Below are 13,929 nucleotides of genomic sequence, written 5' to 3'. Positions count from 1 at the left end.
TGGGATAGTAGTCATGTTCAAATACACCAGCACCCTAACCATGTGTACACAAAGCAGCCCGAACGACTCCATGCAATGACAAGAATAGCTGAATTCTTCATCTTTATTAGTTGATGCCACGACCCATGATATCTACTTGAAGTACGTTACGACCTCGTAAAAAACACAAGTGCTCGTCCTCTTGGTGGAAACAACTCTGAAACAGTTCGAAAACCTCTTTTGTATAGACCGTCGCTGCAAACTGCTCAATTGCTTCGAGTTTTATTTTTACTACAGGATAGCCATATGCAGACTTATAATCTGCCACTAATTCTCTTCTTCTCATGAACTCAAGATAGTGGTGGAAGTGCTCCACAAACTCTCTCAGATTATACCTATTATGTATAAATTTCCTTATCCGCATATTCAACGCCTCGCACCTCGATGTTATCTTCAGTCCTGCGAAGTATTTGCCCCGGATGTGTGTATTAGACTACGAATGCTTCATTGCATACATGTCAGCTATCCACAGATGGTTCTCTAACCCGAACTCTGCGACGCTATCCGTCTATATTCTCTCAAATTCGTCAACCTCTAGATCACCGCCCATCAAGCATAAATGGAAATTCTGAAGAAACCCATGCCGTCCAACATTAGCAGTGCCATTCCTTAACAAATGCCAGCTACACAACCTGTGATGTGCACTGGGAAAAATTGTACTAACCGTACTCTTCATTGCAAGATTCTGGTCTGTCATCATGGATTTTGGCTGTTTTCCTTTCATTGCCTCAAGAAATGAGCGCAACAACCATACATAGCTTTCTTCACTCTCGTTGCTCAAAATCGCGTAACTAAACACCACCGTCTTCATATAATGGTCCACATCTGAGAATATTACCAAGGGGCATTTGTATTTGTTCTGACCTTGCATCAAATCCCAAGACATCCCCAAACACACTATAATCATAACAACTTGTACCTTTGCACCAGAAGAGATTTTGAAGCCTCTTGTCACCATCCAACGAGTACTTCCAGAATATTCCACAATCAGTACTCTTTAAACCTGACAAGATTTTCAATGCTTCCTCAGCATTTGTCGTCCTAGCCTGCCTTTTGTTTTCTATTGCATTATAGATATCTTTTATCTCGAACAACTTTTATCTTTTATCTTTTATCTCGAACCCAACAGTCTCGAATTCCCCTAACTGATTGGCAAAAGTGCAGAATATCATCGGCACTCACAACTAGCTTTCCTCATCGAATTGATTTGGTGCAAATCACCTTCCTTGACTGATCTGTGTGACCGAATCAAACCCCTAAACCTCACATCCAGCATGGCATGATTATGGTTATCAAAAAATTGTTCAACATACCATTGCCCATTAGTGTCATCAACATGCACCTTTATCCGAGCTTCACACCTGTACTGTATGATAGGTCGAGGATCCATCTTCCTGTCTTCTGGCTGCATGTGTTTTCCCTCTAGCTCTCCTTCCTTCGAGCACACGAATATTTGCCAAATGCTTTCACCCTCCGACCCCTGTTTTGTTCTGCAACCCACCTTCGACCTCCTCACTGAAAATCCTTTAATGCGACCGTATTCATTGTAGTAGTCATAAGTTTCCTGTAAATTTATGAACTCTGTCTTCAGGATGTCCTTCGCTGTCAGGGCTGAAAGTTCAATTGCATCAAATGACCCAATCTCATCAACAATCATCATTGATTCTTCTACTTCTATGTCTGCATTTACTTTTGACAAATCCACCGCTTCTATTTCCTCTATAGGAACGGTTTTGCTGCTCATCGCATCCTCTCTAACCTAAAACACACAACATAGACCATGGGTGACACTAAGCAATGGGCCACATCAACATAAACCAGTCAATAAAAAATCATAAACTTTAAAACTGAACAACACACACACACTTGCAGCGCAAGGACTCGGTTAAAATTAGATGAAACCTTGTAGCTTCGTTCTGCAAACCCATTCGCTTGTCATAGTTCACACATCCCACTAAGTGAAACTTGGCATTATCAATCATAAATACGAACACACAACTATATCATACATCTCCTAAAATAATCTTGTACATATGTCGAATCCAACTACAATTCATTCATTGAAACAACCAACAGCAATTTCAACACACATGTTAATAACTTCAAATTCCAATTCTTAAAATTTTTCTTCTTCTATTTTAATTTTAATCTCCACAACTTAAAAACGAAAACTAACCACATTAAATGCTTAACAAAATCAAATATTTAAATTCTATATGTTTGTACCTACACCGGACACCACAAACATCGCAACATCAGATTTGTCATCAATTCGGAGTCACGGCGAAGGCACGGTCCCTAATTGAAACCAATTTCGGGAGCATACCTCCAGCAACCTCCGGCGACATTATCAAACCATAAAGAACTCAACGTAATCCACACAACATACCTGCGTCGTGAAGCGTCGTCTCCTTCTAGGTGGTCCAAACAAAGCTTCCGTGTGACCCCAACCTAACGCAACCCTACCTATTAATGGACTTTGGTGCTTTCTTGTAATAAAAAATTCTCACCTCGTAAATAACTTTCTCTATTTTTCCAAAATTCTCCCTCAACTATTACTCTTCTTTATTTGTGAACCAACCCATGTGTTTTTTATTATTTTCATTTACAACCAGGTCCTTCAAGGTCTTGAAAATACTTTTTCCATCGAAGAAAGCTCCATAAGACATATTTACATTGTATTAAAGAATTATTTTCATATGACTTATATTTACTAAGAAATTTAAATTCTCACTATATCTATGTACATGTATGTGGTTACAGATGAAACTTAGTAAGGACTTGTGAAAGGTAGATTATTGCAAATGTGTGTATTCTACAACATTGTGTTACCAGCGTTTACGCGAGCAAGGTGAGGCATACACAAAGTGACTGGACAACATTCTGCATGAACAGTATTCCACAAAAACTCCCAGTCACTACACTTGTAAAGAGAATAGTTTACAGGCTTAATGAGTTGTTCACCAGGAAAAGAGCTAAACATAAGGCTCGAATAAATGCTGGCCATATGTTCCATGAGCTTGTAACCTCCAAATTGCATGCAAATAAGCGTGCAGCGGAAAACATTCATGTTGATTGTTTCGACAAGTAGAATGAGTTCTTTGAGGTGTGTAAGATGCCTAGTGGTTTGGAGTTTGTAGTTTATTTACGTTAGCATCATTGTGGTTGTGGTGAATTCTAAGTGGATTGAATGCCATGTCATCATGCTTGTTGTGTAAATCAGTGCTTGGGTTAGCAAGTATACGTTCATGATGTCTACAAGATAGACCACGCTTGAAGGGTATAGAGCACTAGGTTTAGGCCACTCGAGAATCCCAATACATGGCCTGTTTATCACAAACCTTGGTTCGTACCAAATCTGTTCCTTAAGTGAGTGACCAAGGGTCGGCCAAAGATAACCCAGTTCTTGAATAAGATGAACATGCAAATGATGCATGGTCCAAGGATAATAGGCAATATGGGGGTGAGAGCCACAACCATAATAGATGCTATCAACGTGGTGGTTCAAGTGCAGGAGGTGCTTCTCAAAGTCAAAATACCTTATTGTGATCCAATTGTGTCTTGTTGCATTAGTAGTAGTGTCATATCATGTTAGAAATTTTGTAATTTATATTCTTTTACTCATCATGATGTTACCACTCAAAAAAATTTTGTCCCTAAAGTAGTTACACAAAGTCCAAATATGTGAATGAAACAGCATAAAATAGTTACACAAAGTATAAATAACTCATTTCGTCACATTCTACTACCCCATTGCCCACTTTAGATCTTTGTAAAAATTTGTACACTTCTTTGCGACATTTGTAAATGCAGATGGTGTGAATCTGTTTGCATTACAGCGTGGAGGATTAGATCTAAGATTGTATCATTTTCCTTACGCAAATGGAGTTGAGGGGCCACTTGTGGCTATACTTGTCCCACCTAAGTAAAAATTAAAGATAACATATATATCAACCTACTAATAATATTCTATGCATTAAAATATAAGTACATCCATCAATGAACAAAAGTATGTTACTTACGCTAGACCTAGGGTCATCACCACAATCGTCATCGTCATCATCAAGACTAGCATCCTCATCATCATCCTCATCTTCGTCATCACCCTCCGGGAACTCTATTAGATAGTCACCATCATCACCATCAACCCCCCTTGTGCTCTCTTCGATAAGACTCATTGGGATATGACAGGGATTTCCGCTATTGACAACACCTTAACCCTCTCACTCCTTCTCAAATCAATAGACAGTCTCCCTCCAGAGTTTCCTGAGGGAGTGCAGCAATAAAGTCTTGAATCCAATGACCTTCTTCCTAAGGTCAGCACATTAGGGTGCACTGACTGGGGTAGGGGGACCTCACTAAGGTTACACGACTGTGATCGAGTTGGATATGTCTCCATGAATTCGAACATTTGGCTAAACTATGTTGGGTCCTCTATTTCCATCTATTGTACACCCTAATGCTATTGACGCGGTGGGTATGATAGTGTAAAATAAGATGTGGTATGAGTTTGAGGAATATATGAAGTCAAAGGCTGCTGAGGTGGCTCTTGCAATGGTGGTGACTATGGGGCTTGTTGCGGATGTGGCGGGGCTGGCTAATTCACCACAACATTGTCCTCTTAATATTCTTGAAACATAAGTTCAGTCTTCAGACAACTGCAAGTGAGTGCCATATTTCATGTGGTACCAATAAATGTAAAGGTCCAATGAATACTGCAAAGGCATAAGATCCTCAACTAGAATTTGACTGTATCGGTTGGTCCATTGCATTATGTAAAACGAGTGGTTGATGGACTAGTCAAAGTTTCTTGGCCCAGATAAAACCTCTCCATGTTGACCATCCAGAGACCTCTCTTGATGTCCTTGTATAAAACCAAACTGTCTCCTGCACCTGTCGATTGCATCCACTCAAGAGTCTCAAATGATATCAATGGTAATGTTGTGATCCAAACCACTAAATGATGACCAATATCTTATGAAATAACCTCCGGATCTATGCGATCAACACCGTATGCTTTTCAAACAAACTAGACAGATACGAAAAAATAGAGGATTATTCACCAAATAATACAAAGGTTCAACAAACATGGATATCAAGATCATTTTATATATTCTATTAGAACATACCTGGCCTTCCTGTATCTCATATAACAATCTCCTGAAGTCAGCAAGAGTATGATATTTGTACAACTGATTAGCACGCTCCCAGTTAATTCACCTGACATTATTTTTTTTACTACTAAACTTTCTAAGTATACATTAAAGTACAATGTAATGTACTTTGTAAAGTTATTAATAATAAACATTACTGGTTAGCAAGCAAAAAATATCGGGGGAACTGGAAATCGGGGCAAGAAATTAAATGGCAGACGAATTCAAGCCTAGACATGCAACAATGTTAGTGGACCACCGATCTCCTTACAGTTAAAACAATACGCTCTATATAATACTCTATACAAGTGTGCTAGGGATGCTAATCCCCAATCGAGTTCGATGATTCCAGAAAAGTCGTGGAGCAACGACATAAATTTCAAGTGAATCAATGACGTAGACTTGTCATCAGCAAACAATGTTGACGCAAACTATAACAAGATGCGGTGCTTCACGTATCTCTCGATGGTAACTTGATCATTTAGATGTAGCCAATCTTTCACGTCTCTAATCTAGGTCAACTTGATATAGCTTTCTCTACAATCTCTAGTCCTAGGTTCAACTCTAAATTGGTGCATACACTCAACTTGCATAGCCTTGTGACTACTCATAGTTACTCTTGTCATGGGAAGACCAGTTATCGGAAGACCTAGAATTAGTGCGGTATCTTCCAACATAGCGGCGCACTTACCAATTAGAAGATAAAATGTATAGGTCTCTGGGTGCCATCTCTCAACCAGAGCTAGCTATTAATAAAGGTAACTCTCTTTGGATCATTCTAATCTAAGAAACGTGATAAAAGCCAATTTTCTCCAAAACAGATTCCACAATAAAGTTGTATACATCGGGTGGATTCATGTAAACACACATCAAAATTTGTGAACGCTACAAAATATAGACAAATAATAACACAAGTAAACTCAGTTATTTAATCAATAAACAATTAAAACACATGATTCTAATTTTCGTAAACATACTAACATTAATATTAAATTTAAGAAAAATTCTTTTAACCTCTATACTAACTATTGTACTTAATAAAATTATATCCACTAAAATAATTTTAACTTAATTACCGTAGTAGCTAATAATTATCAACAACACCCAGGCAAATTTAATCTTATTTTCTAACAACTATATACTGTAAATAATAAATAAATTTACCCTAAAAATATAAATAGTTACAATTCTAATTAAAAATTTAACGCTCCCAAAATATAACTAACTAATAGTATTATTATTATTATATGCAATATCTAATTTCTAATTCTTATCCTATCCCAGACAAAAATACAATATTATTTTCCATTAACATAATATACTTATTTTAATTTTCATTTTCATTATCATTAATTCGTTTCATTATAATACAGCTTAAAATACTAATTGTCATTGGCTAAGTATCATTAACTAAGAAACCTAGCAGTTGTTATATGAAACAACACACGTACAAATCTATTAATTATCTTTAACTAAGATTCTTAACAATTATTAACCTTACTAATAGTTAATATTTCATTAGCATACCGCTATACTATAACACCTCTATTAAATATACCTAAGTAAAATTTTAAAATACTAATTATCATTGTCTAAGACTAACTAATACTTATCTAAGCATACACTATATAAACTACTATTTAATCAATGTATACAATCAACATAAATCTATAATATTATCATTTTTTCACATAAATTAAAAGAAATAAATTACTTATATAATTAGATTGGCTAAGATACTTAATAATGTAAAATTTAGGACGATCAACTTTTTTAATTTTTGGTTTCCTTGCATTATTGAAGCTGAATAAATCCTCTTTCTTGTGCACAAAAAATTGAGAGTAGAAGAAGAAATTTCAGCTGAACTGTTTTTGCTAATAGATATGTTTCAAGAAAAATGAAGTTAACAAGAAAGAGGAGAAAAGGTATGCTTGCACCACAATGCACACCACATGCATGAGCGTTGCGTGTCCTAAAGAGCACAAGTATGAGGCTCGATTTTGTGAAAAAGAATTCTGAGAGTCCAAATTCTGAGCAACATCTAGCCGTCTGTCTTGGTCCTCAAATCTAAGGCTCCGATGTCTTGAGAAACAGTCCAATTTGTATATCACAATCTATCTGTCTGACAATATAAGTAGAACATTGAATACTGTCAGATTTATCGACGAATTTAGGAAGGGTCGTTACCAGCGGTTTTAGAGGCAAAATTTTCAAGGTTACGAGTGTAATTTCGTTGCCAAAAAAAATTACCGTTGAATTCCATAACATAATTCCAATGGTAATGACGGGTGCAAAAACTTTATATGCACCAATTTTATTGAGGGATTTACCGTTGAAAATTTCTGACGGTAATGTGAATAAATGAAACGCGGCATTTTGGACAACTACAAGCGTATTACAGTCAGATTTATTCGCTGATAAATTTGATGAAAAAACTGAATGAAATTCAAATTCAGAAACTGGTGCGGAATTTATAACCCACAAACTAATTGGCAAGTACACCGAGTCATACCAACTAGTACCTCAGGTGAGTGAGGGTCGATTCCACGAGGATTGATAGATCAAGCAACAATGATTGAGTGATTGGCTTAGTCAGACAAGCAAAAATTGGTGTTTTGAGAATTAATTGCATTAAACAATAAACAAGAAATTAGGAAGCAACAGTAAATTGGTGTGAAGAATATATGAGAAAACAATTAAGGTTTCGGAGATGTTTATTTTCCGGAGTTAACTTTTCTTACCAACTATTTTAATAATGCAAGATTCAATTCATGGCAAACTATATGTGACTAAACCCTAATTCCTTAGACATTTTTAGTCTTCTCTAACCTTCATCAACTGCCAATTCCTTGGTCACTTGATTTCAATTAGAGGGTTAAGTTCAAAACTAGTTTATGTGCCACAGAAACCCTAATTATCCAAATATAAGAGGATTATATGTCACATATCCCGTTAAGTCCAGATAATTAGTGATTTATGAAAATTCATTTTCAAGATGTTGTCCAGGTAAATTGCTTTTCCAAGGTTTACAAGAACTTAATTAGAATAAGGATTATTCTTCCGATATACCCTAATCCGTAAGATGAAGAATGAAAACAAATTCTTGAAATTAAAATAAATACATGAATTAAAATAGAAGGGTAATAGTATCAATCCATACAATAAACAGAGCTCCTAACCTTAATAGTGGAGGTTTAGTTGCTCATGGCTCAGAGAGAAAACTAGGATTCTCAAAAACTGTAAATTGCAGAATAAGGTAAGAGAGAAGAGAGCAGAGCCCGAAGGGCTGAATCTTTTCCCTTTTATATCTAATCCTAATTAATGTAAGATATATTTTCTAAAACTAAATAATATCTTTTCCTATTTTTAATTAAAATAAAAAGTTTTAATAAAAAATTAAATAAGATTGCGTTCTGGTATTTGTGGAGAAGCAGGGACCACCCCAGATTGTTGAACCTGGTGCCTAACTTCAAGAATTTGAAGTTAGGCATGGCCTAGGCAGATTGCAAATGGAGCGCATGTTCTTCTTCCGGCACCTAACTTCGGAAAAGCCAAGTTAGGTGCCAAAATGGCTGTACAGGTTGGACAAGAAGTGTATACTATTATACATGGTTGGAAAGCTCTGGAAGTTATCTTTCCAATGCCACTAAAAGCACGGCAATTGGACCTATGTAGCTCAAGTTATATCCGTTAGAGTTGATGGCGAAGAATTGAATTCTGCACAAACTAACTGGCAAGTGTACCGGGTCGCATCAAGTAGTAAAACTCACAAGAGTGATGTCGATCCCACAGGGATTGATGGATCAAGCAACTTTAGTATGGCGATGAGTCTAGTCAAGCTAAAAAGTGATGATTTGAGTGAAGTTGGATCAACAGAAAGTAAATAGCATGAAATCTAAAGTGTTGAATGTAAATTTGCTTGAAACTTAATTGGCAAGAAACTTAAATTGCATGAAAAATAAATTGCAAGAAACTGTAAAATAAACTGAATCTTAAATTGAAATAAAAATAAATGACTGGAATCTTAGATTTAAAGAAAGTAAAAGAGCAAAATCTAAATGGCACTGAAATTTAAATTTCGCGAATTATAAATGGCAATTGGGTGCAGGGAATGAAGAAAGGCAGTAAACAATTGCAAATGAAAGAAAATTTAGAGAGATCTAAATTAAAGAAAATCAAAGAGAATGATTCATTAGGGATTGGAGATATCATAATCCATCATGAATCAAATGGGTCTCAACTCCTTTCTCAATCATATGAGTAGATCTATGGCGGATTGAAATTGATTGGATCCCAATTCCTTTGCAATCCAATCTTTCTAATCACAATCAATCTTGCCAATTCCTTGATCTAATTGTCATGAGAAGAGGTTAAGTGCATATCTCTCATCCATAAGCCACACTAACTCTCAAGATCTCAATTCCTCCCGAATGGTGTTGATCAAGAGAGTTGCGAAGGATAGAGCTCCAATTCTAATGCAAGTGATTCCCCTTCCGAGGCTCACACAAGCATTCAATTGAATCAAACCCCCTTCAGGAGTAAATAATTCACAATCAAAACAGAAGTTATCTTATAGCTACACAAATGAATTGAGAAGAAGAAGAATTTTATTGATTCATTATGATTACAATAGAGCTCCTCCCGTTAATGAGAATGGGGTTTAGTTCATCATTGCTCAAGTAAAACAGAAAAGAAGAACTGCAGAAAATTTTAGAAAAGAAAGTAAAGAAAATACAAAAGAAAAATGAGTGTAGAGTTTCCCAATTTGGGTCCCCTCACTCCCAGCCTTCCAGTCCCCTTTCTAACTCAAATTCTCCTCTATTTATACACTTTCTTCTTTCAGCTCTTCAAGTCTTTGATGTGGGCCTTGGCCTTTGTTGAAGCTAGTTGAAAGTGGCCTTTAGTGTTGTTGATGAGGACGTTTGCACATTAATATCCATACTCTATATGGTACCATTTTGCATTTGAAGTTGGCTTTGAAGTTGGAGTTCACGTTGGGGTCAACATTTATGGGCAAACGTTGGGTCAAATGTCACTTGAAAAATGAATTCTAGGTGTTTCCAGCAACGTTTGACTCAACATTGGTGCACCAACGTTCGCTACGCGTCACCCACGCGTACGCGTGAATGCTGCTCTTTTTTCATTCCACACGTACGCGTAATCCACGCGTACGCGTCATATCAAAATTTCCCAAGAATGTTATCGCATTCGTTGGATCTAACGTTGGATCACCAACATTACCTCCAACATTGGCATTGTCACGCGTACGCGTCAACCACGCGTATGTGTGGACTGCAATTTTTCCACGCTCACGCGTTCGCGTCGATGCAATTTTTGCAACTTCAAATTTTGAGATTTCATCGAGCACGTTGGAGGTAACATTGGACCACCAACATTCCCTCCAACATTGGCACTTCTCTACCCCCAACGTTGGACCCATAGTTGGATTCCAACTTTGCCTCCAAATATGCACCTTTCTCTTGGCCAACGTTTGAGGTAGAGTTTAAGGTCCAACTTTGGACTCAAATGTTGCCTCTTGCTTATAGTTTGAGGCATAGTTGGAGGTCCAACTATGACTCCAACTATGCACCTTTCTTAGCCAACGTTTGAGGCATAGTTGGAGGTCCAACTTTGGCTCCAACTATGCACCTCTTTGAGCATAACGTTTGAGGCAACGTTGGAGCACCAACTTTGGCTCCAATGTTGGTCTCCCCTTTTCTTCATCAACGTTTGAGGCAACGTTGGTGAGCCAACTTTGGTTACCAACGTTGCTTCCTTTTGCTCCTTTCCATGGCCCTTTTGTTGCTTGTTTGCTTTCCCTTCCTTAACTTCTTTTCCACCTATCATCAATAAAACAATTGCATCAAAGTTTGCTATAATCATAAGATATTTGCATCATTTAATCATCAAGTAAATTTGTATAAAATCTTATGAAAAAGAACATAAACAATCATGTTTGATTGAATCAAGGGGTGCATGAAATTCTAATCCAATTACTTACTTATTGCTCAAGAAAGTGCATGAAACCTAATGAAAACTACAAAAAATGCTTGTGAAACTAGCCTAAAATTACTTGTCATCAAGAGCGCAGGGAGGTCAGGGTTGACAACATCATCCACTTTCTTCCTCTTCTTTTATAAAACTCCGTCAAATCTATCCGAATGCTACCTGAAATAAACAAAATTGATCACAACTCAAAGTAGCATTTATATTGGCTAAAAAGTATTTAAATCTTGATTAAACTTAACAATTCAAATGCAAATTCACTAGGAAAATCACTAGAAAAAGATAGGAAAAATACTCACGCATCACAACACCAAACTTGAATTGTTGTTTGTCCTCAAGCAACCAAAACTAATGTAAACTTAGGATGTGAATTTGCATGAGAAGTGAGTACTCAATTAAGCTCTTGTTTGTCTCAAAGTGGGGTTTATAACACTGAAACTCCAAATATTTTTGGCATCTCACTATCCTTTGAATTTGAAGATTGTCACTGTCATTTGGAATTAGAATTCGAGTAATCTTATAAATCATCTGGCCTTTTTACTTTGGATTAATCCTTGAACACAACATTTTTCTTTCATTTTCTTTTCTTTGATACTTTGTACCTTGAGCCTAGCTGTGACTTTAAATGTTTTGTCTGAATCTTTACTTGACACAAAAACATCACAGGCACTTGACTGGGGAACTCTCTTTTAGTTCAGATTCTTCTTTCAGTTACTCCCAGACAGTGGTGCTCAAAGCCTTTGGCATACTCTGTTAAATGCACTTGATCTCGACTCTTAGTGCTCTGTCTCAAGGGTTACTTGACACATTCACACCACAAGCATATAGCTAGCAAAACAACTCTTTGAGCTTTTAATCATATTTGACTTTCCTAACTATTGATGCTCAGAGCTTTGGATCTTAATTTTCTTTATTCTCTTTTCACTGTTTCTTTTGCTTCAAGGATTAAGCTTTTGTTTAATTCAGAGAATTCATAATAGTTCTCTAAATTCCTATTCCTTATGCACCAACATCCTTAGATTCAAATTCAACTATGCACTGTTCATATCATGCATTCAGAATCACAAATAATACCACAACAATTAAGTAAATAAGACTACTCTTAAATATAAACTCAATTTCTCAAGCAATACATCACTTCTTTTCTTTTCTTTTTAGATTCAAGCTCAGTGAGCGGTACATGAGGCAAATTTTTTTTAAACTAAAGCAAATTAACAGAAGGAAACTAAATCTAAGAACTGAAAGTACTAAAGATCATGCAGTCAATCAAAGCAATAGAAAACATAAGACAACAAAATAAGAACGGAAGGGGAAATAGAATGAAAGGAACTCAACCACCTCAGTTATGCTGGTGGCCGTCTCATTCCTCCGGCTGTGCTCCTCCATGAAGAACATTCATCTCCCCATGGTGCCACTTATGATAAGGTAAACAGAGAAAGCACTCTAGAACACCAAAATTAAAAGTTTTCTTCTCTCCAAGCAAAGAAAAACTCCAGGGTGTGAAAATTCCTTTTAATTGCTCCTGTTCTTGTTCTAATCACTCTGCATGACCAAAACATATATAAAACAAGAAAAATTCAAAAAAAATTGAGATCAAGTAATTTAAAACCAGAAGTAAAATAACTATAATGCTAAAATCAAAATAATTATAAAATTAAAACCAAAGTAACTGCAAAACCAAGGATACTAGTAGTTGGGTTGCCTCCCAACAAGCGCTTCTTTAACGTCACTAGCTTGACGATTGATTGTTACTTTTCTTCCTCTTCTTCTAGTTAGTTAAAAGAAATGATTTTAGTGGACATGAGGAGAAAAATGACACCCACCAAAAAGCAACTCCCATACAACTCTCTGATTCATTAGGACCAAGGAAAGCATATTCAAGTATTGAGGGAGAAGACTTCAATTCAAATGTGGACAGTGTATTCAGATTTTTCTTCTCAGGAGCTTGCATGCATAGAATTAAAGAGACTTATATGGCTTCCTCCGAAATTATTGGAATGTGCAAGCATGGAGTGTGCATGGCTTCCTCCTTTGTTTGTGTATCTTCCTCCTTTGTTTGTGCATCTTCCTCCTTTGTTTTTGCATCTTCTTCTTCTTCCATGTGTGAGGGTGGAGAGTTCTCTAATTCACTGGAGTATGAATGCCTTTGATTAATTTCCTCACTTTCTTCCATAGGATCTTGCATTGTATCTCTTGGGAAGGAATTCGCTTGTTCCTCTTCCTAGGGCTTGATAATCAACTCCACATATTTCTCTATATTTTTGAAACTCATCCTTATATCATGTATTCATTCTTTCATGACAAGCTCAAGAGCTGATGGCTTTTCATATGAATAAAAAGGAGATGATGGTTCTTGATAAGAGTAAAAAGAGGATGATTCTTGGTATGAATAGGGAGATGGTGGTGATAAACCATTATTTTATGATTTATATTGTGTTTAATTGAGTGGTTTTATCAAGTCTTTACCTTGCTAGGAGACAATCATGAAACCATGATATTTTAGTGGGTAAATGTGGGAAAAGGGTGATAAAATCCCCTAAATTTAGCATAGGATGCACCCCCAAATAGCGGTGCATCATGCGCGCTCCATAGCTTGGAACCAATTATCTGCTTCCGTGGGATTAGTTGAACCTCAAAAACTTGGAGGATGAATTTTAAGAAAAGTCGCCAAAGTCATCGGAGCACCTCCCATGTTATCTCCATTTCCCTCAGCATTGTCATTCACGTTTCC

General features: G+C 36.6%; 1 protein-coding gene across 1 annotated transcript; it reads right to left on the bottom strand.

The window, feature by feature from the left end:
* LOC107640707 (protein FAR1-RELATED SEQUENCE 5-like) lies at window positions 548–4,217 on the bottom strand. Its single transcript, XM_016344211.1, has 4 exons — window positions 4,062–4,217; window positions 1,261–1,798; window positions 959–1,099; window positions 548–864 (listed from the first exon to the last, which is right to left on the bottom strand). Exons 1-4 carry the CDS (start codon window positions 4,215–4,217, stop codon window positions 548–550), a joined length of 1,152 nt encoding a protein of 383 aa, XP_016199697.1.

This window comes from Arachis ipaensis, chromosome B05, assembly GCF_000816755.2.
Source record: "Arachis ipaensis cultivar K30076 chromosome B05, Araip1.1, whole genome shotgun sequence".
NCBI lineage: Eukaryota > Viridiplantae > Streptophyta > Magnoliopsida > Fabales > Fabaceae > Arachis > Arachis ipaensis.
Note: the sequence above shows the minus strand (reverse complement) of the source record. Positions and strands in the feature narration are given on the sequence as shown.

Coding starts and splice junctions, on each gene's coding strand:
- LOC107640707 (XM_016344211.1), bottom strand. CDS start 4,217: ATGAGTCTTATCGAAGAGAGCACAAGGGGGGTTGATGGTGATGATGGT. Junction 1,799..4,061: donor GTGATGACCCTAGGTCTAGC/GTAAGTAACATA, acceptor TGTGTGTTTTAG/GTTAGAGAGGATGCGATGAG. Junction 865..958: donor AAATCTCTTCTGGTGCAAAG/GTACAAGTTGTT, acceptor TAATATTCTCAG/ATGTGGACCATTATATGAAG.